Genomic DNA, 26,667 nt, shown 5'->3' with positions numbered 1-26,667 from the left:
GTGTGTGTGTCCCAGAAGCAACCCAGAGCCACAGACTGAAATTTCTGGAGACACAAGTCACAACACAGGCCCTCCTTTAAAGGTGATCTTCTGTCAGGATGATGCAGCTGACTAACACAAAACTCGTGGCCTTTTTTTCTTACATCAAAGTCACGCGGTCACCAGTATATTGAGGGAAAAAAAGCAACTCATAGAGCCATATTGACAGTGCGATACATTTTGTATTTCCTAAGATTACACATGGTACTCATTTATGCATGAACACCTTTAGGAAGACCACAGAAGCTGTGTGAAAAGGTTGCTTCTGAGACAAGACACTAGGAGTACAGTCAGAAGCGACATTGCTTTTCACTGCTCCTGTTCATGTACAAGTAAAGAATAAAGAAAGAATATCCTGGAAAACAAAGCAAAATACACAAAAATGGGCACCCTGAACATAAGCAAAATGGGGCCACATTGCTGGTTTCCAGAGTGGCAAAGAGAGAACAAAGCCTCAAGTCCAACCCAGTCAATGGAACTTGCCATTCCTGGACTTTCAGTGAGCTCCAGTGCTGGCCCAGGACAACTACAATGTGGTAAATATTGCAAGGGAGACATGGGATATGAAACAGGGGTCACTTGGGAGAGGACAGGGAATGCAAGGTAGAGCCTTTTCAGGGAGTTGGGGGAAGGAAGAAGAGAAAAGGGAAAAGGGGGTAGGAAGGAAAGACACTTTTGGAGCATCCGGTGCAAAGTGAGGCATAACAGAAGACTCTTCTCGTAACTTGGCTCCAGGTAGAATGAACTCAGATGGACAATGAAATCAGCTGGGCCATTCTTAATTCCTGAGTGTGCAGATAGTTTAGACCTGTGAGAGCCATTTTATTTAGAAGCAAGGAGTGACTTTAAAAAAAAATGGTACCATGGTACCTAGGAGCAATTGCTTTTTTCCCCTCTTCTTTAGCGGTGTCTGAAGACTGAGCTCAGGCCATGGCAATGACTTATGGACAGGGCTGTGGGTAGGGGTAGTCTATGGGTAGGAATGGGCTGTGAATAGGGATGGGTTGTGGGTAAGGGTGGGCTTTGGGTAGGGATAGTCTTGAATAGGTGTGGTCTATGGGTAGGGATGAACTGTGGGTAGGGGTGGTCTATGGGTAGATGTGGTCTATGGGTAGGGGTAGTCTTGGGTACGTGTGGTCTATGGGTAGGGGTAGTCTTGGGTAGGTGTGGTCTATTGATAGGGGTAGTCTTGGGTAGGTGTGGTCTATGGGTAGGGGTGGGCTTTGGTTAGGGGTGGGCTGTGGCTAGGGATGATCTATGGGTAGATGTGGTCTGTGGGTAGGTGTGGTCCATGGGTAAGGGGCGGTCTGTAGGTAGGGAATCGACTGTGCTCTTACTTGAAAATGAAAAGAGTGACACTGGAGGTGACTGGGTTGATTGAGTTAGGACACTGGAGCCAGGACAACACAGTAGGAGTGGCCCTCATTCTTCTTTCCTGATAGATGTTACAACTGCCCGACCCCAGCAGGATGAAGCAGAGTCTGACTGAGACATCATGAGGTATGATTTGAGTCTTGACATTTCTGCTCATTTCTGGGAAACTGGAGTCTCTTGTGAGCACTGACAGCTAGGGCTGACAGCTGACATTTGACCTGCTACCTAACTAGTGGTAGATCCCAGTGATGGTGTGGGATCAAAGAGGCATAACAGAAGACTCTTCTCCCGATTTGTATCCAGGTAGAATGAACTCAGATAAGCAATGAAATTAGCTGGGCTATTCTTAATTCCTGAGTGTGCAGAGTGTGCAAATAGTTTAGACCTATGAGAGCCATTTTATTTAGAAGCAAGAAGTGACTTTTAAAAAAAATGGTACCATGGTACCTAGGAACGATTGCCTTTTTTTCTCTTCTTTAGAGCAACAGACTTTCTGTTGTTGTTGTTGTTGTTGTTGTTGAAGGCACTTGAAGATTGGAGTTTAAATTCAACTGGAAAGTGGTCACTGACATCCAGGGCCTATAAGGAGAAAATAGAAGTAGATTTGGGAGTTAGGGAATGCCTGGGACATTATTGCAGCCTTGGCAATGACCAAATTCAGGAGTAGAGAGGGAAGATGAAATGTCTGAGGTCATCAGGTAGAATTGATGAGTGTTGCTCTTGGTCCTGCTACTGGGAAATTTGGCAGGCCTTCAAATCATAGAATTCTAGGTCTTTAGACTCAAGAGCATCGCTCCCACATTTCCAGGCTGGTGGACCAGAAAGACCAGGTGATAATCTTACCTCCTCTTCAGACAACTGATAAGTTTTCTGGAAGTCAAAGACGCCATTTGAGTTGGGAACCACGGAGTTGACTATCTCCTGTCCTCGAAGCACAATCCTAGAGAGAGGACAAGGGAATAGATTAGTCAAAGCTGTGAACTTCTCAGATAAAAGGGAGGGCTGATTTTGACTCTGGAATTGATTGGACAGCCTACCCATTTCGTGTAGTGGGTGTTCTGTGTTCACAACTACATTTAGCTTGCCACCTTGACTGGTTAGTTTTGGTAAACTTGTCACCAAGCTAGAAATATCTGGGAAGAAGGAACCTCACTTGAGGAATTTTCTTCATCAGGATGGCCTGTGGGCATGTCTGTGGGGGTATTTTTTTTTTTTTACTGTTAATTGATATAGGAGGATCTAGTCCACTGTGTGTGGTACCATACTTAGGCAGGTGGGTCTGAGCTGTAGTAGTCCACTAGTTCAGTTTTGTTTATTGAAATCATTGATAAAACACTCACAGATGAGTAAAGAACTGCTGGAAGTATCACTAGCCCCACTATCAAATTGTCTGCAGAGCTACAATAATAAAACCAGCATGGTATTGGCACAAAAACAGACATGCTGATCAGTAAAATAGAGATGACGATCCAGAAATAAGTCCACATACTCATGGATACCCGATTTTTGATAGAGAAGCCAGAAATATACACTAGAAAAAGTGGCAGTATCTTCAACAACATCATCAGGGAAATGCAAATCAAAGCTACTTTGAGATTCCATCTTACACCTGTCAGAATGACTGAGAACAATAACACAAGTGACAACTCATCCTGATAAGGATGTGGAGTAAAGGAAACACTCTTCCATTGCTAGTGGAAGTGCAAACTTGTTTGCCACTATGAAAATTAGTGCGGCAGTTTAATCAGAAAGATAGGAATTGAAAGAAAAATCCATCCATCAGCTATGGTCATTTCTGCTCTATTCATAATAGCCAGAAATTGGAAACAATCTAGATATTCATCAATGGTTGAATGGATAAAGTAAATGTAGTAAATTCACAGAATGGAATATTACTCAGCTATTAGAAATGAAAATTTCTGATGGGTGGTGGTGGTGTACATTTATAACCCTAGCATTTAGGAAGAAGAGGCAGGCAAATTACTCTGAGATAGGGGCCAGCCTGGTCTACAGAGTGAGTTCCAGGATAGCCAAGTTTACACTGTCTGGAGTTAGAGAGAGAGAGAGAGAGAGAGAGAGAGAGAGAGAGAGAGAGAGAAAGGGAAGGAGGGAGGGAGAGAGGAAGGAAGGAAGGAAGGAAGGAAGGAAGGAAGGAAGGAAGGAAGGAAGGAAGGAAGGAAAGAGATTTACAGGTAAATGAATTGAACTAAGCAAAAATCATTCTAAGTGAGGTAACTTAGACCCAGAAAGGCAAACAGTATTATTCACTTCTATGTCGATGTTAGCTGTTAAGTCACTGATAAGCAAGCTACACTCTGTAGAACCACAAAGGTTAGGTAGAGAGTAAGGTATGAAGGGAGAGATGAATTCCCCCCAGGAAAGGGAAATAGAATAGATATTTATGGATGAATGATGTGGGGGGATTGAAATGAGAGGATCAGACAGGGAAGGGAAGGGAAGAAATAAAGGAAAGAGGGAGGGAATGCAGGGATTGACCGTTAAAACTAGGGTCCTTTTGAGGGATCTTATGGAAACCTAATACAGCAGAAGTTTCCTGTCATGTATAATTCACACACACATACACACACACACACACACACACACACACACACACACACACACACAAAGGTACTAAATGAAATTGACAAATAATGGGGGCGATGGCGACCCAACTGGACATCTCTCATCACCAAATTAAGTTTCAAGTACTGGGGATGGGTTACACCCAATCAAGTTGTTAGCAAAAAGGGTCTCATGGGAACTTCCAAACAAGCCAGGCTATTGTCAAGGCTCTCCACAAATCAGTTAGACCCTATTACTGAAGACAACACCAACACAACTTATTGAACACAGAGAAGGGGAGCTGGTGCCTACTTAGAGCCTTTATCCCTACGGATTAGTGTTTATGGTACTGGAAGGTACTCTGCATGCCGCCAGGGGAGAAAAGGAAACACCAACCCAGCTAGAAACTTTCAGTCTATAAGAGTGACCTGCCTGCAAGATACGCTGGTGCAATAGAGTCACAAAGCTTGTGGGAGTAACTAACCAATATCATATTTGAGTTAAGGCCCCCACCATGAGATGGAACCCATGCTCAACACTGCCTTGGTGACTAAGAACCTGAAACTGAATAGGTCAGGGACCTAGGAAAACAGCAAATACTACTGTTCTGGTAATTACAGGAACATAGCAATAAAATGACTGCTAATGACACTCTGCTATACTCACAGATCTGTGCCTTGCTCGGCCATCACCAGAGAAACTTCCTCTTTAAAGCAGATGGGAACAAATACAGAGACCCACAGTCAGAGACACAGAGAGTGAGAGACCCTGGGAAAGCCCTAAAAGGGAAGTCTCCACCAAATCCCTTCTCTCTAGGTTCAGGAAACTGTGCGAGGAGGCAGAAAGAGCGTAAGAGCCAAAGCAGATAGAGGACAGCAAGGAATTAAGGCCTTCTAGATACAACAGGGCAGCATGCATGGGGCTTGCATGGCTCTGCACCAGATGGGGTCCTAGAGCTGAAAGAAGATGTGTTAACACGCCCATCTCTACCTAACCCAGAAGCTACTTCCAATTGAGGTCAGCTGCAATTGAAAAGTTAGTTTTCTCCAAGGGGTCTCATTGAGGAAACGACTCTTAAGGGAAGGTCCCATGCCCAGCAGTAGATGACCAACACAAACGAGGTTCTTTGTGCCGTACTATTAAGCCAGGATATTATTTTTCTTCTATCTTACAGCTCCTTTGTAGGTATATTATGGCTTCTGGTTTAGGACTTTAATGGAATTCCTGCGTATTTGAACATATGTGTCTCTGCATCTATGTATATTTCTTGTTCTTTTTCTTTGGCTCTTTCCTTGTTTGGTTGTTTTGTCCTATTCCGATTTGTTTTATTTTTTTGCATTTTATTATTGTTCCTTAGAATACTGTTTGCTTTTCTGGGAGGAGGGGCGGAGGAACTGGGAGGAGTAGGTAGACAGGAAACCATAATCAGAATATATTGTATGAAAAAAATCTATTTTCAATAAAAGAAAAATAAACAAATATAAAAAAAAGAAAAGTATCTGAGTAGCTAGAGGGATCAGGGCAGTCAGCATCCCTTCATGGTCTCTGCTTCGGTTTCTGCCTCAAGTTCTCAGCTTGGTTTCCCTTGACAATAGACTATAGCCAGCAAGAAACTCTATCTCAAGGCAATAAGACAGACATATTGTCTCATCTCCTGGTGCTTGAACCTGCATACTCACATGCATTCGCCAACAAATACACACACACACACACACACACACACACACTAGTTAAAACAAACCAACAACAACAAACCCTTTCCTCCCCAAATTCCCATTGGTCACACTGTCTATCACAACAACAGAAAAGCAAGCCAGAAACTCCCCTAGAGGATGGCACCTACAGTTCCAAAGCAGAACCGGTCCCCTGATAGCCCTGTGATCACAGGGCTGTAGCCCCAACATGGCAAACACAGCTGGTAATAAGAACACACTTCGCGTGTGAGCCACCCAATACAGCAATGGTTTGTAGTATGAGAATATTGTTCTACTCTCTGTCCCTTTTCACTTAGACCTGATTGTTTTTCGGCAAAAATCTCAGATCGGTGTCAGCTTGTCTTGGAAACCTTCCTAACTCTTCATTTTAACAAGAGGAGAGCAAACTGCCACCTCCAAGTGTTCTCTAGAATGACCACTTTCTCCTGGGCTTCTGTTTCGTCACCTTTGACCAATGGCAAGTGATACTATAGTCTTACTTTGTACAGTATCATGACATTTCCTTTAAAATGAGCTCATTTATTTTAATGAGAAATTGATGAATTGAAAGTACAGAGGGGGGAAATGAATGTAAAAATAATTTGTAGCTATGACACCAAATGAAAATGTGGTATTCAAATTATCCACAGACTTTAAGAACTGGGGCGATGGCTCAGTGGGTAAGAAGGGCTTGGTCTAAAGCATGAAAACATTTGATTCTCCAGCACCTACATCAGAAGCTAGGCATGTCTGTGCCCTTCTGTATCCCCAGCACTGGGGCAGAGTCAGGGAGCTCCCCAGAGCTCACTGATGGTTTAAACAAAAGAACTGAATTCCAATTCAATAAGAATCCTGTATCAAGGCAATATGACAGACATGGTTCTCTGACCTCCAGGCACATGAACGTGTACTCACTTACTTTCACCACCATCACCACACACACACACACACACACATGCACACGCACGAACACATACACACACACAAATATACGACTAGAGGAAGTGGACTCTAGCATATGACACAGAAAGTGAAACAGGTAGGTCTATGTGGTCTTAGTGTCCTGCCTAATTAGTGAAAACTGTTCTTCCATGGCTCTGCCCTGAGCTTTCCCAATTCTGAGTGTTGGTTTGGTTTCTGGGTTTGACCTGCTGAAGATCCTACAGCTGACATGGTTGGGTAAGCCAGTGCCATCTGCCCAGCTTGACTGAAACATTTAGAAATGGGAAGAGGCCTGCATGTTTGGGAGGCTGTAAATTCTCACCCTGGGCTTCCATTTTTTGGGGGCTGGCACAATAAAAGCCAAAATTAATCTGCAGCATCAGAAACCCCAAGAGAAACAAAGGCAGTCAGGAGACCTCGAGGCCTGAGAAGTGAGCGCACCAGGCCGACGGCCTTCTCAGACTCCTTTCTTAGCCAGCTGAGGGATGAGAAGAGCAGGCACTGTGGGACTGCGGTTCCCCCACTTGTTTGTGGTTTCTGCTGCGGATAGTCCCTGATGTTCACACACTCCCCCCCACCCCCGCCAACTGGGGGAACAAAGCTGACAGTTCTTGAAAGAAGAGAGGGCTGGAGGATGGCTCAGCGGTTAAGAGCACTGACTGCTCTTCCAAAGAACCTGGGTTTAATTCCCAGCACCCACATGGCAGCTCACAACTGTCTGTAACTCCCTCTGACACCCTCTCACAGACATACATGCAGGCAAAACATCAATGCATATACAATAAAAATTAATCAATTCATTAAAAAAGAAAAAAAACCCAGGGTAAGTTTAAATTACAACAATAGTTATTATTTAAACACATGTAACTGCATTTATGTGTAGTAATAATTTAAAAAGCATTCAAGTCAGGTGTGTTGGCTCATGCCTGTACTCTCAGGCCTCAGGAGACAAAGACAGGTTGATCTCTGTGAGTTCAAGGCCAGCCTTGTCTACAGAGAAAGTTCCAGGACAGTCAGGGCTGTTACACAGAGAAACACTATCTTGAAAAACCAAAAGGAAAAAAAGCAAATCAAAGTATAAATATTGTTGTGTTAAATGCGCTCATTTTAAAATTTAAAGTTTCTTACTTTCTGGGGAGCATGCTACTACAAACGTGTGAGATCAAAAGATCGCTTTGTGAGGCTGAATCTCTCCTTCCATTTGTTCTGGGAATCAATTCACCATGCTTGTGTGGCAAGTACCTTTACCTGCTGAGCCACCTCTCCTACTTTGATTTATCAAACAGCACCTGAGGATCGTAAACATTTGCTCAAGATGTACACGTAGGCTGTCCATCTCACCAGTGATGGTGGTGCGGTGACCAGCTGTGGTGTATGTTTGGGATAGAATTGGTGATAGCACAGGAATTATCTGTGGCCATACCTACCTGGATGCTCTAGGTGCCATCTAAAAACATACGAATGCATTTAGCACTTGCAATGTGCCAGGCATGGCATCAAAAGCTCTAATGTGTTATTTCATTCCGTCCTCATTATATCTCCACAACTGCGGTACTATTTTTTGTTTTGTTTTGTTTTGTTTTGTTTGCTTGCTTGCTTGAGACATGGTTTCTCTGTGTAATAGTCCTGTCCTAGAACTTGCTCTGTAGACCAGGCTGGCCTCGAACTCACAGAGTTCCACTTGCCTCTGCCTCCCCAGTGTTGGGATTAAAGGCGTGCACCACCATACCTTGTCTAAGGTACTATTAATACCTCAGTCTGAAGCTTACAATATAATCGACACGAGGAGTGTAAGTTTTGGTCACAACACATGAAATGGTAGAGTCAGGACTTAAATTCAGACCCATCTGACATCAAAGTTAGTGCCAGCCACTGCTAAGCTGTAGTACTAGTTCCCTGTAAAGCCATGTAGTTCCATATACTGCATAAGGAACCAGAGCATCCTTGTACAGGGCTATCCTCCAAGCCAAACGACCACCACCATGGGCAGTCAGCTGTGCCCTCTTGATCATCCAGTTGGGGTTATTGACTGCTTACATCCCCACATAGAGGGGTGGGGTGAGTCACAAGATCCTTTCCTGTGAATCCAGCCCCTCCCGACCACATGGTGTATGCAACTCATCCCCAGCTGCCCACGGCTTCCGAGAAGGATGGAGTATACAAGCCTGGGAAGACCAGGGAATCCAGGCTTTATCTATGCAGCTATGACAAAGTCGTTATCTCCACTGGGTAAAGACCCTGGTGTGGCCTTTTGGCAGGGGAACACTCACACTCCAGTGAGTAAACCCCCACCTATGATATTTAAGTTAGGCCAACAAACTCATGGGTTCCCTGGGTGTGAATTCTACCCAGGTTTATAATTGGAACTGGGGGAGGGGCATTTCTTACAACTCCCCCAGGGAAGAAATTGTAGTAATAGTCCTGAAATGGAACTGATTTTTTTTCTCTAGCTGAAGGGTCGGGCTGCCCTGGTACAAGCAGGAGCAAGCAGCCTCTGTAGAGGCTCCTACCTGTCATAGGCACAGTTGGTGCTCTTTTTGACTGTGGTGTCCACTTGGTCCCCAATCAGCCAAACGAAGTTGAGGTCAGTCCTCAAACGGATGTTCTTCCAGGCTTTCTTGGGGACATAACTGCAGCCAGCGTTGAAATCACCCATGAAGATGAAATTCTGAAAGACGTGTTTTAGAACCATCACTTACCAAGCACTGGAATACATGACTTCATTGACAGCCACCGGCAAGGGCCCCACCTTTCATGTCCACTGAACAAAGAGGGCTTTTTGTTTTGTTCAGATTGGAGACAGGGCTCCTCTGTGTAGCCCTAGTAGTCCAAGAACTTGCTCTGTAGACCAGGCTGACCTTTAACTCAGAAATCTGCCTGCCTCTGCCTCCTGCGTGCTGGAATTAAAGGCATGCTCTGCTGCCACCCAGCTTCAAAGAGGTCTTTTAGGACTTGGATTGGACCCCTCCCAATATATTTTGTTTCTTTTAAATATATCATTGTGTGTATGTGTGTAGTGTGTGTGTGTTTATATACATATATACATGTATAAACATATATATATATATATAAACTTGTTGATTCTCTTCTGTACTTCTACTGTGGATGTTAGGGATATAACTTTGGTTGTCAGTCTTGCACAGCAAATTCTTTTACTCACTGAACCATGTCACTGACCCATCCATCACAATTTTAACTCCTGGTCCTGATACACTAGAATGTGACTACATACAGAGTCTCATGTAACCTAGGAGTGCCTCAAATTAGCTCTGTAGCCCAGGATGGTCTTAGACCTCTGATTCTCTTGAACCCACCTCTTGATCTCTGTGCACTTCCACACCCAGCTGGAGAATGGAACTTTTAAAATATAATTAAGGTTAAAAAATGAGGCCAAGTGGTTGGCCGTTTATATAGAAACAGAACTGGGTTTGCTCAATGGTAGAGTGCAGGCAAGTAGGAGGTCCTGGCTTTAATTACCAGCATGACCAAAATAAATAAATGAATTTAAATAAGAGAACTAGAGATTAGAACATAGAAAGATACAGAGGAAAGACAACACAGAGACACCAGATAAAGGTGAGTATCTATAGGCCAAGGACAGAGGTCCCAGAAGGAACAACCTGGCTCTTCCACACTGGCCTTGGCTCTGCAGCCTCCAGAACAGTGAGAAACAGCCCAGAGTTACTTCATGCACCGGGTTCTGGGGCACAGCTGTGTTACTAGCGAACTTACAGTTTCCATCTGTGTTCCCTTTTTAAGAGAAGAGAGAACAGGTTCCAAGTGAGTCAGAGCTGTGACAAGGATCTGGCAGGGAGAACAAGGAGCGGGAGAGCGGATGCTTGCCCCACAGTGCCACCCTGATCTTAGTCACAGTATCTCTGTAACCTGCGCACAGGTAGGCAAGAGCACTGGAATCCAGCTCAGATAGCCCCTCACATAAATGCTGCAGCAAATGTGGACGAACAAACACCTCAGTTCCCAAGAAGCCAACTTAACTGGGGTAATGTGGTGATGACTATTTTGACATCTCTCTGTGTCCTATTGTATGGGGGACAGAAACTAATTCCGTTGAGAGGCAGCCTTAGAGTGACCTGCTTTTCTCCACTCTATACCACCAAGATTTGGAAGTGTCCCATCCCCCACAGGCCCTGGGAAGAGAATTTTAACATTCTGCAATTACAGAGGAAACATCTTATTTCCTTGTTTGTGCTATTGTTTGGGATGATTGCTGACTTGAGAGATTTCCTTAAGAGCGTTTCATTTTGACCTCTGCAATTAGGGTTTCCCTTGAGATTAGGTGCATAAAGACAGAATGCTCTCCCCAGCTTGTGTGCCCCAAGCAGCAGGAAGCGATTTCCCAAGCTCAAGTGACATGGCTTGAAACACCATTAACCACAGCAGGAACAGGCAAGAGCAATTAAGTAGGCTGCTCTAGGCCACACAGCCAGAGGGATTAAGCAACATAACCCAGGGCCAAACCTCAGTCTGCCTTCCTGAAGATCCATCATCCATGGTTTCTTCCCCAGATACTCAATGTATTCATGCTGAATGTGTGGACTCCATCATTTATTTTGGAACTTACAAATAAGCAATGAAATGCACCCCTGGCCCTCTGGATGGTCAGTTCTGACCAGCTGTGTCCACACTTGACACATTTTGCACCTCAAGTGGGGAAACTGAAGAGAAAGAGGGACTCTCGGCATCACATTCCGAAAGGTAAAAAAGAGGAATTTGGCAGGAGAGCTGTCTGAGCACTTCTACATTTTCCGGGTGCTTCCTCAAACCCGCAGAGCCGCAGATGGCAGTGTCTCTAGCTACCAAATGAGAGGTGGTGGCTGTCTTGAGGAGTGAACACCATAATTGCTTCTCCTTTTCATGATCTTGCCCCTTGCCTCTGAAATGTTCCTGACCTCCTAGGCCTCATTGCTCTTAGTCATAAATTGGGACTGATTAATGACCTTTTGTGGGTGTGTACACTGTGCAGGTACACATATGTATGTGCTTGTGGGATTACTTAGTGTGAGTGGTGGGTGTGCACAGTGCAGGGACATGTGTGCATGCTTGTGGGATGACTTAGTGTGTGCAGTGGGTGTGCACAGTTCAGGTACACGTGTGTGTGCTTGTAGAGGCCAGAGTACAACCTTGGGTACTGTCCTTAGGTTCTGCGGCTTTCTTTTCTCTGTGGTTGCACCTCTTATTGGCCTGGAACTTGCCAAAGATGCTAAACTAACTAACCATTGAGTCCCAGAGATTTGTCTGCTTCTGTCCTCAACACGGGAGTTATAAATTTGCACCAGCATGTCCAGCTCTCTCTCTCTCTCTCTCTCTCTCTCTCTCTCTCTCTCTCTCTCTCTCTGTGTGTGTGTGTGTGTGTGTGTGTGTGTGTGTATGTGTCTTTGTGTGTGTGTGTGTATTGTTTTGTTTTTTGGTTTCTGGGGATTGAACTCAGGTTCTAATGTTTGCAGGACAAGCACTTTATCAACTGAACCATCTCCCCAGTCCCTTGTTGGATTATTGAGAGGATTAAGTCCACTTGTTCACATGTAGTCTCAGCACAGTGCGTAGTACCAAACAGTTAATAATACTGGCATCCATTATACACACAGCAGAGCATGACTTCCCAGGACCCACAGGGACAGGCCAGTGAAGTCTTAGCAAGAAGGATGCTTAGGGCTGAGGAAAAACTGTACATCAGTTGCGGCTTGCATGAACTCCGCCCCCTCACCCTCCTACATGAATGACTGGGTGCTGCTTGATAGGAATGGGACAAGCGCAGAGCCCCTCACCTGTACTTTCCACCGCCGCTTCACATCCGTGTAGACATCAACCAACTCATCAATCTCTTTCACGGAAGTCTCAGGCGTCGTGTGCAAGGGGACGATCACGAAGTCCTTGACAGCTGAGGAATAAATAGGAGGTGGCACACTACCCAGTCAGGGCCCACTAACACTGCCTGAAGGAGGCCCCTCTAAGAGACACTGCTGCATTGTGAGGGCATCGTGACAGAGGGCTGGAGACGGTGGCTGAGATTCCGGTGCCTTAGTGTCACCAGGCTGCTTGTTTTCAGGACATGAAAGACTCCTTTCTCCAACCTGTGCTCTCCCCAGCTAAGAGGAAGCTGGTGATTGTGATCACTTCTGGCACTGTGGGCTGTAAGGAGCCGCCAGGATGTCGCCTTGGCGAGATGGTGCCAGCGGTCCTACAGCCTGGAGGTATACAAATCCTTTGATGTTGCCGCACAGGCCAGTGTGCTTGGAGCCTTGTTTTGCATTTCAGAGACTTGGTTTCCTGACCTGTCCTGTGGCCTTGGGCCCTAGCAGAATGGCATTAACCAATCAGCATTCGAGCCTCTCACCCTAGAAAAGCGGCTGTCTTTGGGTTTTTTCGCTCTCTCCCTAAGCTCTCTCTAATCTTTCTCTCGTCCCTGAGCTCTCTCTTCCTCTCTCCCTTGCTCTCCCTTTTTCTGTCTTTTCTCTCTCTTTCCTTTTCCCCAATTTTCCTCAACCGAGTGCTCCGAATAAAGACGTGATAGGGAAGGAATCTCGTTTTCGTGGCCGTTCATTCCTGCTGGTCAGGAAGCGCGCCGCAGTGGGCACTGTGGGTTTTCTCTCTCTTCCTAGCTCTCCTTCCTTTCCTTTCTTTTTAAACAGTCCGTGTGTGTGTGTGTGTGTGTGCACGCGCGCACGCACGCGTGTGTGTGTATGCGTACGCGTGTGCATGTGTGTGTGTGTAACACAAAGCACCTTGCAGAGGTGGGTTCTGGGTTCTCACCTGCCCTTCCTTTTTCAAATCTTTAATTTTTTTTTCTCTTGGTTTGTTTGGAGTACTGAAATTTATTTGTTTTATGGCTATGTCATTCTTTCTAAGAGTAATAAATCCAGTTGCATGGGGTGGCACATATCTGTAGTCCTGAACTTGGGAAACTGAGACAGAAAGTGGAGGAGTTCGAGGCCAGCCTCAGCTACAGGAGAATGCCTCAAAAAATGAAAAAATAACCTACAACAAATAAATAAAGGTTACTTGTAACCAGGCCTTAGTGACTGCTTTTGTTTAAAGCCTTCTTCTGGGGTTGGAGATGTCCAAGGCCTGGCTAAAGGAAGATGAATGCCTGGAATCCATGCATTTGCTTTGCATCTGTCTCCTCTGCTACCTTAAACTCTGGCTCAGACTCTTTGCTGACACATTCACCATTTAAGGAGACAACAGGATGGCCAGTCTCTCATCCCCCAAGGCTGAAGACAGAGAGATGTATTCCAGAAATAGTGAACCTTGCAGGCAGATCAAACCCTGACAGAAACCTAGGTTCTAACCCCAGGAAGCTACAGTGTCCTCCAGGGGACCTAGAGCCGGTAATAAAACTACACATGACATCATACCAAGACTGTTGACCAACGTCTAATTCTACCCTTCCTGGCTTTCCTTCTTTCCTCTATAACCTCAAGGTCTTACCGAGATCCCCCAGGACAGGGCTAGGACACTTGTCTGCTTCCTGTTGCTGTCATACTGACAACCAAACTCCTTCCTTGTTTGACCACCACTGCCTCAGTCTGCTCTCAGGGAAGCAGGCGGCAAAGCTGGAGCCAGGCACTGATCAAGGACTTTGGTTACATGTTTAGCTTTTGTACTAAAAGGAAAAAGAAAAATGGAGACTGGCAAGTTTATAGTCCTTTTGCAAACAAGAAGAAAAGGAATAATAAGAAGAAGAATAAGAATGAAATTACCTAAAAAATTAGAAAGCAGGGCATGGGGGTACAAGGCTTTGATGCCAGCTCTTGGGAGTTGAAGGCATGGTGCGGGAGAATTGTCTATAATCTGTCAATCATATTTTAAATAAATGCTGATTGGCCAGGCAGGAAGTATAGATGGGAAAACCAGACAGGAAGTAGAGGTGATGCAATGAGAACAGGAGAATTCTGGGAAGCAGGAAGCTCCCTCCACCATTCCTGCCCAGATCACCGAAGAAGCAACATGTGAGCTGACAGCTGAAAAAGGTACCAAGTCATATGGCTAAAATAGATCAGAATAATAATGGATTAATATAAGTTACAAGGGCTAATAAGAAGCCTGACCTAATGGGCCAGTCAGTTTATAATCTTATGGAGTCCTGTGTGTGATTTCTTTGGGGCTTGCCAGTTGTGGGGTACCGGGCAGGACAGATATCCCAACAAGCAGGCCCCCACATGTTACAAAGGCAAGTTGTATCTGTAAGTTCAAGGCCAGCCTGGTCTATGTAGTGACACCCTGTCTCAAAAAAGAACAAGAAAGGATGAAGGTGCTGGAAAGACGGCTCAGTGGATAAGAGCATGTACTGTTCTGGCAAAGGTTTGGAGTTTGTTTTCCAGCACCTATGTTGGGTAGCTCACAGTTGCCTTGAACTCCAGTTGTAGTGGGGGATCCAAGACTTCCGGCCTCCTTGGGCACCTGCGCATGCATAGACACGCATAGCCCTGGGTTAGATCCAAAGCATCGCATAAAACAAAGCAAGGTTGCCTAGGCCTGAAATTTCATCACTCAAAGTGGGGAGGATGCTGAAGGGTCAGGAGTTCAAGGCCAGGCTAGAGTATGTGAGACCCTACCTCAAAAACAAAACAGACAAGGAGATGATGATCAGGGTGTGGTGGTATATTTCCCTAATCCCAGCTCTAGAAAACAGGAAGCAGGAGGATTGTAAAATCAGGGTTAGTCTGGGCTACACAGCAAAACCTTGTACCCAGACCACAAAACAACAGAGAGAGAGAGAGAACCAAAAGTTCCTAAGTGTGGTTCCCCAGATGGGCCTAGTAGCCAGGCCTTGCCCTCCTGTCTGCAGGAGCTGTGATCTGAGGCAACCTCTCATTCTCTGCCTGGATCCCACTCCTGCCTCATGTGTGGAGGCTACAAGAGGCTTGAGACCCACAGTGGCCTCCTTGCAACAGAAATGTGAGGGGAAAAAATGTTGGTTTTTTTTTTCTATCAAGGTAGCTAACCTCTAATGGGCCAATATTCCATAAACCTCTGCCATCTTGGGAACCTCTTGTGTATGTGCATGCCTGTCTGCCCAAGACCTGGACATTTTCGAACCCTTACTCTACCAAACTCTTCTCCTTTACACTGATTATGAGCTCACCAATCGCATGAGATTGTGAGGTCAAGCTCCCACAAATGGCACGAGACGCAATCACCACCTGCATTAAAATAAAAACTAAGTGAACGTCCCTCCTCAGGATGCTTGCTCGCCTGGCTTGGGCGGTGGCACACCTTTTAGCAAGATGCCAGGTTGCTCTTGCTTTGTGGTGTGTTTCCTTACGCAACACTGAAGATATTGTTTTCCAACAGGGAGCTGGGCCTCAGACCTCAGGCTGTTTCTGGAGGCGGGAGACCTACTGCTTAGCCGCACCTCCACATCGCCAGCTCATGGCTCTGCCTCTCTGGTAATTCCCTTACACACTTCGCCACATTCCCACCTCTGAGATGTCGGCTCTTGGTGCCTTCCTGTCTCCAGCCATCTGCATGGTAACAGACCTTGTCTGCCTCTAATGGCACTGACTGGCCACCCCTCTAAGATCCCTCTGCGCTATTTGATATGTCCTGCTTATGACTCCTTTATCCGCTGTATGTTTCTCTTCTCTTCTCTTCTGCACCCGCGAGAGACACCTCCACGATGCCAGGTTTCTATTTTCAATTCACCTTCTTGTCCGCACTACCTAGTACAACACCGGGCACCCGAGGTGCTCAAAACTATTTCTTGATTGAATTCTTGAATGAAAGTTAGATAAATGGATAAAATTGCTAATTCATTTGTTTTCAATCTTGATACAACAGGGTAAACTCCTGACTCAGGGGAGACACGAAGGGGGCTGGACGTAGAGGCTCAGGAAAAGTAGATCTACTTAGTAATCCACAGAGTCTTGCCTCTCTTTGAGAAAAAATAAGTACTTGGAGGTGGAGCCTCTCCCTGCTCAACCATAAGTAAATTGGAGAATAAATAAAAGGATAATTACACTTATTGCTCTCAATAGTCCCTCTTCTTTTCTGCTGAGAATTCGCACACCTCTCTTATAGTTATTTTTCCAAAGTCCTCTCCTCTAAGTTAATTAACCCCGGGCAGAAGTAGTTAAATCTGTAGTTCTGGTTGTTACACCAGTGTGGGATAGAGTCAGGCAGGCCTGCTTTAATTCTGCATATATCTGTTCATTCACACTCTGTATTCCTGGGACAATATGATGTCATGAGGGCATGGACTTTGTCAGTCTTAGGCTCTCAGAAGGTCACATAGTAGATAGTGAAGAACATTTGACTTTACATGCTGAAACCAATTTTAATTCTTGACTCTTTTTATTTCTGTTCCTTCAGTGCAGAAGGTTGACTCCAGAACCTTGTACATGCTAGGCACTAGCGTTTTCACCAAGCTATAGTTTTGGCCCTTAGTATTTTGAGATCAGGGTCTCACAATATAGTTCAGGCTGGCCCCAATCTGCTGGTCCTTCTCTCTCTGCCTCCTGAGTGCTGAAAGTACATGCATGTGCCACCACATCTGGTGAATTTTGACATCCTTTGAGTTCAGTGGGGAGTGGGAATATGGGCTTCTGAGTCGGTGGCCTGACTTACAATTCTGGCTCATCTACTTTAATAGTTGGACTTTGGCAAGTGATAACGCCTTTAAAATCCCAGTCTCCTCAAATCTGAATTGGGGTCCCTACCTTGGGGTCCCTACATTGCAGTCCGTGAAAGAATAACAGGAAACTGGCCATTAGACATGGACCAGTAGCAGCATTGTTGGGGGTCAAAGCACACCTGGTTTAGTTTTACTCCCTTATGGTAATCTGTGCAGAGTGGAGTTATCAATGATCCTGAGAGTAGTTTCCCAGCTGGGAGGTCCTACATCTTGGGATTCTGAAAAACAAGACTGGTACCCTCAGGCCAGCTGCTTTTCTCAAGTATTAACTCCCACCTCAAGGATCCCATAAGACAATGCATGACTCTGAGCCTGTCACGCATGCTAAGGGCTGGGCCCCTTCCTGGGCTGCTGGAGAGGTCACCAGGAGATGGGCTGTTATGGCTTAAATATGAAATGTCCCTCAGAGGTCTGTGTGTTGAATGCCTGGTCCCCAGATGGCAGCAATATTTTGGGAGGTTGTGCAAACTTTAAGACCTGGAGCTTTGATGGAGGAAGCAGGTCACTGGGGAGTGACTTTCGAGATTATCCCTAGAGCCCGGTGCCTTTCTCACACCTCTCCACCATGAGGTGAAGAAGCCCTGGGACCTATGTTCTCACTGACAGGATGTTCCGCCTCACCACAGTCTCCGAATCCACAAAGCTCCAGCTGTGGGTGAATCCTCTAAAACATAAATAAACCTCCAGAGTCATGGTCTCACCAGTGAAGGGCGACTGGAACCAAACCACAAAGGGCTCCCTGGAAAACACGTCGGCATCTCCATCCTGGTAGTCATGGTAGAGGTATTTGTCTCTCACAGATACCAGCTTTTCCCTAGAAGAGGAGAGGAAAAATAATGTCTTCTCACTGAGTCCTTTGGTCATGACTTTAGTAGCTTCCAGAGCAGGCCCAACTTTGGGAGGGTCTTTCCCCTAAGAACAGGTAGAATCAGCTCTTCTCGATGAGCCGAGGCTCTGAGTTATACGTGCTGTCGGGGACACAGCAGGTGAATGTTCAGACTTTAAACAGATGAATGGGAGGAAACCAGAGAAAGTCCTCCGTCCTGTGCTCAGATGATCTAGGCCAGGACTTCTCCACAAAGGACAAAGAACTCCTACCCTGGCCAGTGGGTAGTTGTCACAAAGCTGTTGTGCTTTCTAACTAATGATTGAATAATTTTCTTGTGAAAGTTTTCGGTGATTTGTTTTGAGACAGGGTCTCCCCTCGTATAGCCAGGCTGGTTTTGAACTTGCTGTGCTGCTGGAAGTCTGATCCCTTTACCTCTACCTTCCAAGTGGAATGAAAGGCCTGCGCCACCACAGTGCGGGAGGTTGAGCCAGGCTCTGCACAAGCTGGGCAAGCAAGCCCTCCAGCAGCTGAGCTTCCGTCCCAGCACACGGGTTTGACAGCCAAGATCCCGACTGCTGTGGTAACTGCTAGAGACCAGAATCGAATGCTTTTGTTTTATTTGAGACGGGATCTCACTTTGTAACTCTCACTAGCCTGGAACCAGGCTGGCCAACAACTCACAGAAAACTGCCTGCCTCTTCTCCCTTTCAAGGACTGGGATTAAAGGTGCATTCTGCCATACCAGGCCCCGATACAACATTTACATTTGGGTTCCCTTCAGAGGGATGAAACTCACTTATAGAGGAAGGCATACTGTTCCTTGTATGTGTTTCTTCCAAGTCGAGAACTAATCACATAGTTGTAGGTTGTGCTTCTCCGAGAATTTCTGGAAAACAAAATTTCATGTTTGTTTTGTGAAAAATAAACAGACCTCTAAACACATTTCTGCTGCATCTCCCCCACCCTAGCCCCCACCCCTGCCTCCATATCCCGAGTAGTAGCGATGGTACCACAGACGTCCCTACCCACACTCCTGCCGTCACACCCCGAGTGCTGGCCTATAGTACCACAAACAGTCCTTCCTTCCTTTCCTTCTTTCTTCTTCCTTTTGGTTCTTTAAGACAGGCTTTCTTTTTTAAAAAACAAATGTGCATTGGTGTTTTGCCACGAGTGTCAAGTCCCCTGGAGCTGGAGTTACAGACAATTGTCTAAGAACTGAACCTGGATCCTCTGGAAGAGCAGCTATCACTGAGCTGCGTTCTCTCCAGACTCAAGACAGGGTTTCTCTGTAGCCCTGGCTGTCCTGGAACCGCCCAGGCTGGCCTTGAACTCATAGAGATCCGCCTGCCTCTTCCTCTAGAGTGCTGGGATTAAAGGCATGTGCCACCACCGCCCAACCCCTACTGTGTGATTTAATCACACAAGGCTAGGATTTGAAGCCAGACCTTCTCATTTCAGATCCTACAAGCTTCAGTCTGCTTCTGTGGGAATCACAGAGACAAGAGATGACCCAGGCAGAATCAGAAATCCTTGCTTTTCGTCTTCAATATAGCCTAACAGGTAAAAATATTCCCATCAAGCCTAACAGTGTGAGTTTGGTGTCCAGCACCCAAAGGGAAGAAGGAGAGATCCGACTCCTGCCAAGTGTTCTTTGACCTCTACATGTGTTATGGGACACACACACACACACACACACACACACACAGACACGCACGCACACACACACACACACACACACACAATGAATAGAAGTAAGAAAGAAAACAAAGAAAGAGATCCCTGCTTTGGCCCTGAACCATTGCTCTCCCTCGTGCTTTCTAATTGGAGTCAAGTTTCTCAGGTTCTGTCCAAATGCCACCTCTGAGGTCCACCAGCTCACCAGAGAATCGTTCAAATGTTTTGGGGTTGATTTTAATTTTTATTTTATTTCATGTATTTATTTATTTATTTTGTTTTTTTCCGAGACAAGGTTTCTCTGCAGTTTTAGAGCCTGTCCTGGACCTAGCTCTTGTAGGCCAGGCTGGCCTCGAACTCACAGAGATCCGCCTGCCTCTGCCTCCCGAGTGCTGGGACGTGTGCCACCACCACCCGGCCTGGGGCTGATTTTAAACAATCAACTATTTATTCCTGGGGTAGAGCTCACCATGCGGGGAGGAGGAGGGCAGCAGACCCAGTAGGGTGGGTGCCTTTGCACTTGACTTTAAGCTCTCTGGGGGCCCATCCCTCACCCCATTTACCCGTTCAGCTTCTCCATCAGCATGGGGCAGATGTGGTTGCTGCTGTCCTTGATTTCCATCAGGAGTATAAGGTCACAGCGTTTGATGATCTGCAGGGAGAGAATTTCCAGGACGGTTTACTGTAAATCACCAAATCTTTCATCAGGCCCTTGCTGGGCTCCCATAGTCAGGTGCTTGCTGGCGTAACTAAATCTCTTCCTGAACTGAGAACCGCTCTTTGTTGTGTCCCTTTTGGGTTTTGTTCATGTCTGTTGTAGTTTTAAGATGGGATCGCATTGCTCAGGTCGGTTCCAAACTTCAGGTCAGAAGTGATTCCTCTGCCTCAGTTCTGAGTAACTAGGATCTCAGGGGTGCATCATGTGCCCAGTGGTTTGGTTGTTGCTGTTTACATTACTTTCTGTCTATTTTAATATTTTAATTAATTTCTTTGTTTGAGGCAGGGTCTCACAAAATAGCCCTGGCTGGCCTGGAACTCAGAGATGTGCCTGTCTCTACCTCCAGGGTGCTGGAATTAAAGGTGGGTACTGCCACACCCTGTTGGTACGCCCCGTCTTAAGGATGAGGGGACTGAAGCTCAGACAAGGTCATGTTATCCAGCCATGCAGCTCGAAAATAGCCACACTGGCATCTAGATGTAAACAACCAACCAGAGACATTTCTGACCGTGACACTCCCACACATCCTACAGTTTGGGTTAAGTGGTTGTAGTGGTGATAACAATAAATACATATTAAACCTTAATGAGTAAAGGTACTAGGCTGGGTGCTACACGTCTCAGAAGGCATAATTACAGTGGTAACAACTTAAGAGCTAACACAGACTGCGAACCTACTTCACAGCAACACTGAAAGAGGGATATGATGGTTAGCCCATTCGATCTAGATAATAACTAAACTCAAAGTATTTTAGCAATTATCCTCCAGTCACAGCCAATACAGGTGGGGAAGCCAGGGTTCCAGCTCAGTTCTGTAGGTTCCACTATGCTCAGCTGTTAAAGTACAGACACTCAGAGACTCGGAGTCCAATGGAAGCAAGACAGTGTAATGGACGGAAAGTAGAATCTGTGCTAAATAAAAGTCACAAGCCATGGACATGCTGAATATGTCGGTGAATAATTAATTGCTTCTGTCAGAAGACCAGGGAAGGCTCCTGGAAAGAGATAGCCTTTGGTCCCTGAAAGGGTTAGAAATAATTCAGCGGGAGGAAAACTACAAGAGACACTTGGTCAGGGTGAGCCGCCATCAGAGGGCAGAAGGAGCTCCCACCCCTGGATGACCACGTGGCTCTGAGCAATGGGATGCTGGCGACTCAGCTCCACAGGATGTGGCCATCGAGGGCGAAGCAAGGCTTGGAGGGCCACAGGGCCTCTATGTCCAGAGCATCTCCAGTTATCTCTGCAGAAGAGTGGAGTCCACCTTCCCCAGGACCAGGAATGCAGACTTTAGGAAGCTGGGACTGAGGACTGACTGATCAGGAAGCCTCGGTTCTAGGTGAAACCACAGCACTGGCCATGACTACTCACCAGGAACCGTGTGCCAGCCTCGAGCCAGCCCGCTGGGCAGTCACTGGAAACTACCAGACCTTTCTAGAAGTGACTTTAAAACGCACACATTCAGTGGGTGTAAAGCACACCCCTTTAATCCCAGCATGAAGAGGCAGAAGCAGGCAGATCTGTGTGAGTTTGAGGCTAAGCCTGGGCTGCATAGCGAGACACTTTCTCAAAACACAAGGACAAACACGTGTACACATTCTTTGATTCAGTTTTCCCATTTTTGGCCCTTTACGATGGAAGTAAGATGAAGTAGGAATTTAGGGCAGTGTCGGCTAGGCAGGTGGTCTGTAGTAGATTATTGTTTCTAAGGCGCTGTGGTAGAGTACCTTCTACAGGCAAGGATTTCCACATTTCTACTTAATATGACTGCACACGCGCGCACACACACACACACGTGTGTGTGTGTGTGTGTGTGTGTGTGTGTGTGTGTGTGTGTGTAGAGAGAGGTGCGCACCTGTGTTGATGGGTGTGAATATACCCTTCTATGTGAGAACATACGGAGACCAGAGGTCAGCCTCAGGAGTCTTCCATCTTGCTCATTGGGAAAAGGCCTCTCACTGGGGCCTGGCTTGAAAGTCAGGCTAAACTAGTCGCACAATGAGCCCCAGCAATCCCACCGTCCCTGCTCCTCAGACTGGGATGACAAGTGTGTACCGTTACACCTGGTCTTTTCACAAAGTCAGCTCCTCATGCTTGGTCAGCAAGCATCTCCTTAGCCTTGTCCTTCTTTAGCACTGAGAAAGCCAAATGCTCTGAGTGCTGAGGTAACTTCTCAGGCTTTCATAGCTAGTTGGGAAGAGCCAGGGTCAATCCATGCTACGCCTCTCCCACTTTTCTACGCTAGACAGACTACATCAGGGACAGTCTTGTCAACATTGTGTCGTCTGCCCTTCACTAGCATGGGTAGGAGCATGAGGGAAGTTGCCTGGTCATCTTGTGTTTTCCTTTCCAATCACTTGTAGTTGTCTGACACTAAGCTGGGTCTTGGTGAGTCTCCTGTGTTCTCCAGTTTCCACCCTCCTGAACAGAGTTTGTTCATCCATCAGGTGGAGAACCTGTGCCAGACTGTCCAAGGCACTGGGGTTGGCATGGTAGATGGGGGTGACTTGTCACCCTTCTCAGGCCTTAGAGTACATGATAATCATCCTTTTCTGCAGTGTTATGTGCTGGGTTCAAGTTCAACCTCACGATCCGATGATCTTTGTTATGCTATCCAAGCTACAGATGGGACAACTGGAAGCAGAGAGTAGGTCACCCGGTGCGGTGAGGCGCAAAAGTGGTAGAGAAGTGGATTGAACCCTGGGTCTTCCCCACCATGCTATGCTGTTTACTCTTTAAAGACATTAGGTAGGATTCCTGTCTCTACTCAAGATCTTTCCAGCCCTCTCCAGACTGTCCCTTCCCTCAACCGCAGAGCATCAGTGACACCATGTTTCCGGATCCCATCCACACTGGCCACGCTCACTCCACCACAGACTGTTGCTTTCAGAGGTTTCGGCAGCACAGTGCAGGGTATAACTGCCCTCCAGACCGCAACTCCCTCCTGTGAGCATGCGGGAATCTGGCCCCGAGGAAAGCACAAAGGGAAGGGTCCACCCAGAGCTTGGCTCTGAAAGGACCACCAGGGAGTCGCTTCCCAAGAAGCAGGAACCAGAAGAAAATATGGCTTTTCCTCAGCCTCTGCCATTTTGAGAATTTGGACAACAGGATCTTGCAGATTCTTCTCTGAGAAAACTTCCCAGAGACAGCAAGGAAACTGGAAACCAGTATCAGCTGGAGATTCAGGGCTCAGAAGTGCTTGGTAAGCAAGGAACAGGGATGTCAACAGGAAATCTGGCTGTGCTCTCAGGAAAGGGAATCTGAGCCCTGGCTTACTCTTGCGCTTTGCCAATGGGTCACACAAGAGAGGAACCTTGGCCTTTGGCATGCTAATCTTCTTGGCTATTCCATGGCCAGGAAGGGAGTCTGTAATATAGACAGGCCATTGCTCACCTTCCCTTGGTGTTCAGCTAACTAACACCCACTGAGTAACCAACTATAAAGAGGGCTGTGAGGGCTGCGAAGGGACTACACCAGCAGATGAGGCATGACTCAGTTGGTAGAATTCTTGTCTAGCGTGCACAAAGCCCTGGGCTCAGTCTTCAGCACTGCAGAAACCATGTATGATAGCAAATGCTGCTAATCCCAGCAGCACTCAGGAAGCAGAAGCAAGGGGCTTAGAAGTTCAAGGTCATCCTTGGTTACAGAGGGAGTTGGCCCAGCATAGACCTCATGAGAAATGATGGTAATACTCTTCTAAAGCACAACTTACATAATGTCCCTTTCGTGGCATCACTAAACTTCTCATTACATCACTAAAATGAATGTTTTCTTACTTGGATTGTTTGCGTTCTTTTGGTGGCAAATGTGTCTTTACCTTTGATCCATACAAGCCCTACTAGCAAATCGAGCACCAGGCATTTGCGGTCAACTGCCACTGCTCTGTGAGATGGCTCTGGTAGTTTCCCGGGGGATTGGCTTCTGTTTCCAGAATGGCTTAATGAGAATGGGGCAAAGCCTTGACAGAGACTTTAGGCACACTTGGTGGGACTCACAGCTCAGAGGAGATGCTGTGTGGAGGAACGGAATCACCAGAGTACAAAAACACAGCCTCCAAGAGAGTGGCAACATTTCCAGGGATGAATAAGTTAGGATCGTAGAGAGACACTTAAGTCCCCAGGCGCCACTAGGCTACATGTGAGGAAACTGGGAAATCGTTTTCTTGCACATCAGATGTCTCCATTCAGCCGTGGTGATAGGATTCTCACAAGCTTGGCACAGCTGTCCTGGTAAAAACCACACTATCTAGAACTTCTTGCTTATCATCTAAAGGACAGAGTCACCTAGGACCCAGAACTATTTTGGCAAGAGCAGAGCAGGCTTTCTGCTTGTACCCTCTCTGTCCAACAGTAGCGTAATACCAGCTTCACCTCAGCTCTGTTGGGATTCACTTACCAGTCTTCCCAGCCACTCCGTGGGAGAACCCACGCTATGTGAAGCGGACCCCAGGGCTGCTGTCATTTTCACCACACATGGGAGCATCTTTTGTTGGTCTGTGTGTGTGTGTTTCATGTAGACCAGGCTGACCTTTAATTTGCTATATAATCATACATAACCCTGGACCTTTGATCTTCTTACTCTTTCTACCTCCCTAGTGCTGAAGTTACAAGAGGGCAACACCATGCCTGGTTCATGCACTGCCAAGGATGGACTTCACAAATGCTAAGCAAGCATTCTACCAACTGAAGTACATCCCTAATCTCACTGTGTTTGTTTGTTTTTTAAGTAATAGCCATTCCACCAGAGTCCAAGTATCAAAAGTAAATCAGTCCATGGGACAGAGAGTCAACTGACTCCAGGAAAATGTAGGCAGTTTTCCTGGACATTGGTCATATTAACCAAGAACAGTAATATCCACCAGTAGAGGAAGCGTAGAATTTTGAGTTGGGGGAGAGGGATGAAGGGTTGATAGGAGAGAGATAGGGAAGGAGGAAGAGAAGGGGAGAGAGAATGCACGTTTGCCAACGATTATAAAGATGAAGCAGACAAGGCTGTACCAGTTCCCTCAAGGCCCCTCCCTGGGACTACCCGTCATCACATCACTCCGCTGAGTTCATCTTCTCCACCGGGGAACAATAGTCCTTGCTCGTGAGATTGACAAATGAGATCATGTATTTATAGTGCCTGACACAGACACTCAGTACGTTCAGCTAAAACCGTCAGAACAGCAGCCCATAGCTGGAACTATCTGCTGGCCAGACTCCGGCAAAAAGCATCATGTTTACCTGCTCAGTAACTTTGCAACACCCCTGTGGAAGGCACAACACCTTCCTAGAATACCTTTGAAACACACAAGAAAAAATGTCATCAGACAACAGCGGAGGCCTGGAACACCACCTGGTCTGAAGACGTGACCGCTGTCCTTACCTCATCTTGAAAGCAAATTTCAGGGCCTTTGAGTCTGACACTGGGGAAAAGGTGTAAGGGCTGTCCAGGACTCGAACACAACTCACCTTCACAATGACGTCCATGGCATTTTGGTTTTCCTTCTTCCTCTCTCCAAATGATCTCACATTGAAGGAGCAGAGCTTCAGGGCCAGAGCACTATGGAGGACAAGAGAGAAGAGCAGCAAGGAAGCCAGGCGCAAGGAAGCTGGATGCAGGGACATCTTTGTTCTCCTGGGACTTCCGTCTGGATGAAGAGACAGCTCCCGGCTCACTGACTTATAAAGCCTGCTGATAACAGGAATTACTGGATCCCTCTGGGCCACTTTCACTTCTCTGAGGAACTCACGATCATGGGTTTTAATCCCCAAGGAAATGAAGACAATGGGTTGGCCTTTAGGGAGTTTTCTGTCTTCTTTGCCCTTGTCAGGAAAGTGCATGCTTAATTTAGGCACCAAACCCCTTAAAGTAGGTCATAATCTCAGCGGGCAGGAGTGAGGTGGGGGGGTCAGTTTTGATCTCTGGACTTGTCTCCTATGGTAGCTTGCCATGAACCTTTTTCTGACAGTTCATGAACTTAGAAGTGTCCACCCAGAGGGCACTGGGCTGAAGGAGCCATCTGCTGGGGAAATAAAGATTTGGAGACTACTTGTCAGTGGACACATCCATGCATTGGCTCTTTAACCATCTCCATAGGTGTTATAAGGTGAGGTTCCATTTGAATGAAGTGAGGCAGAGAATACCTTGGGATCTGAGGAAGGCAAGATGGAGGTCCTATGAAGAACAAACGTGTCACAGGC

At 46.4% G+C, this 26,667-nt stretch overlaps 1 protein-coding gene across 1 annotated transcript; it reads right to left on the bottom strand.

Annotated features, from left to right (window-relative positions):
• Nucleotides 1–201: 201 nt before the first annotated feature.
• Nucleotides 202–26,155, bottom strand: Dnase1l3 (deoxyribonuclease 1L3). Its single transcript, XM_048421052.3, has 8 exons — nt 25,936–26,155; nt 20,332–20,420; nt 18,891–18,980; nt 17,967–18,079; nt 12,398–12,510; nt 9,122–9,279; nt 2,257–2,353; nt 202–1,992 (listed from the first exon to the last, which is right to left on the bottom strand). The coding sequence occupies exons 1-8, from the start codon at nt 26,089–26,091 to the stop codon at nt 1,861–1,863; spliced, it is 948 nt and encodes a 315-aa protein (XP_048277009.3). The 5' UTR covers nt 26,092–26,155; the 3' UTR covers nt 202–1,860.
• Nucleotides 26,156–26,667: the final 512 nt, after the last annotated feature.

The sequence above is a fragment of the Myodes glareolus genome, chromosome 5 (assembly GCF_982192425.1).
Source record: "Myodes glareolus chromosome 5, mMyoGla1.1, whole genome shotgun sequence".
NCBI lineage: Eukaryota > Metazoa > Chordata > Mammalia > Rodentia > Cricetidae > Myodes > Myodes glareolus.
This window is presented reverse-complemented; position numbering and strand designations above follow the sequence as displayed.

Coding starts and splice junctions, on each gene's coding strand:
- Dnase1l3 (XM_048421052.3), bottom strand. CDS start 26,091: ATGTCCCTGCATCCAGCTTCCTTGCGCCTGGCTTCCTTGCTGCTCTTC. Junction 20,421..25,935: donor CCATGGACGTCATTGTGAAG/GTGAGTTGTGTT, acceptor CTCTCCCTGCAG/ATCATCAAACGCTGTGACCT. Junction 1,993..2,256: donor ATCAGTTGTCTGAAGAGGAG/GTAAGATTATCA, acceptor TTCTCCTTATAG/GCCCTGGATGTCAGTGACCA.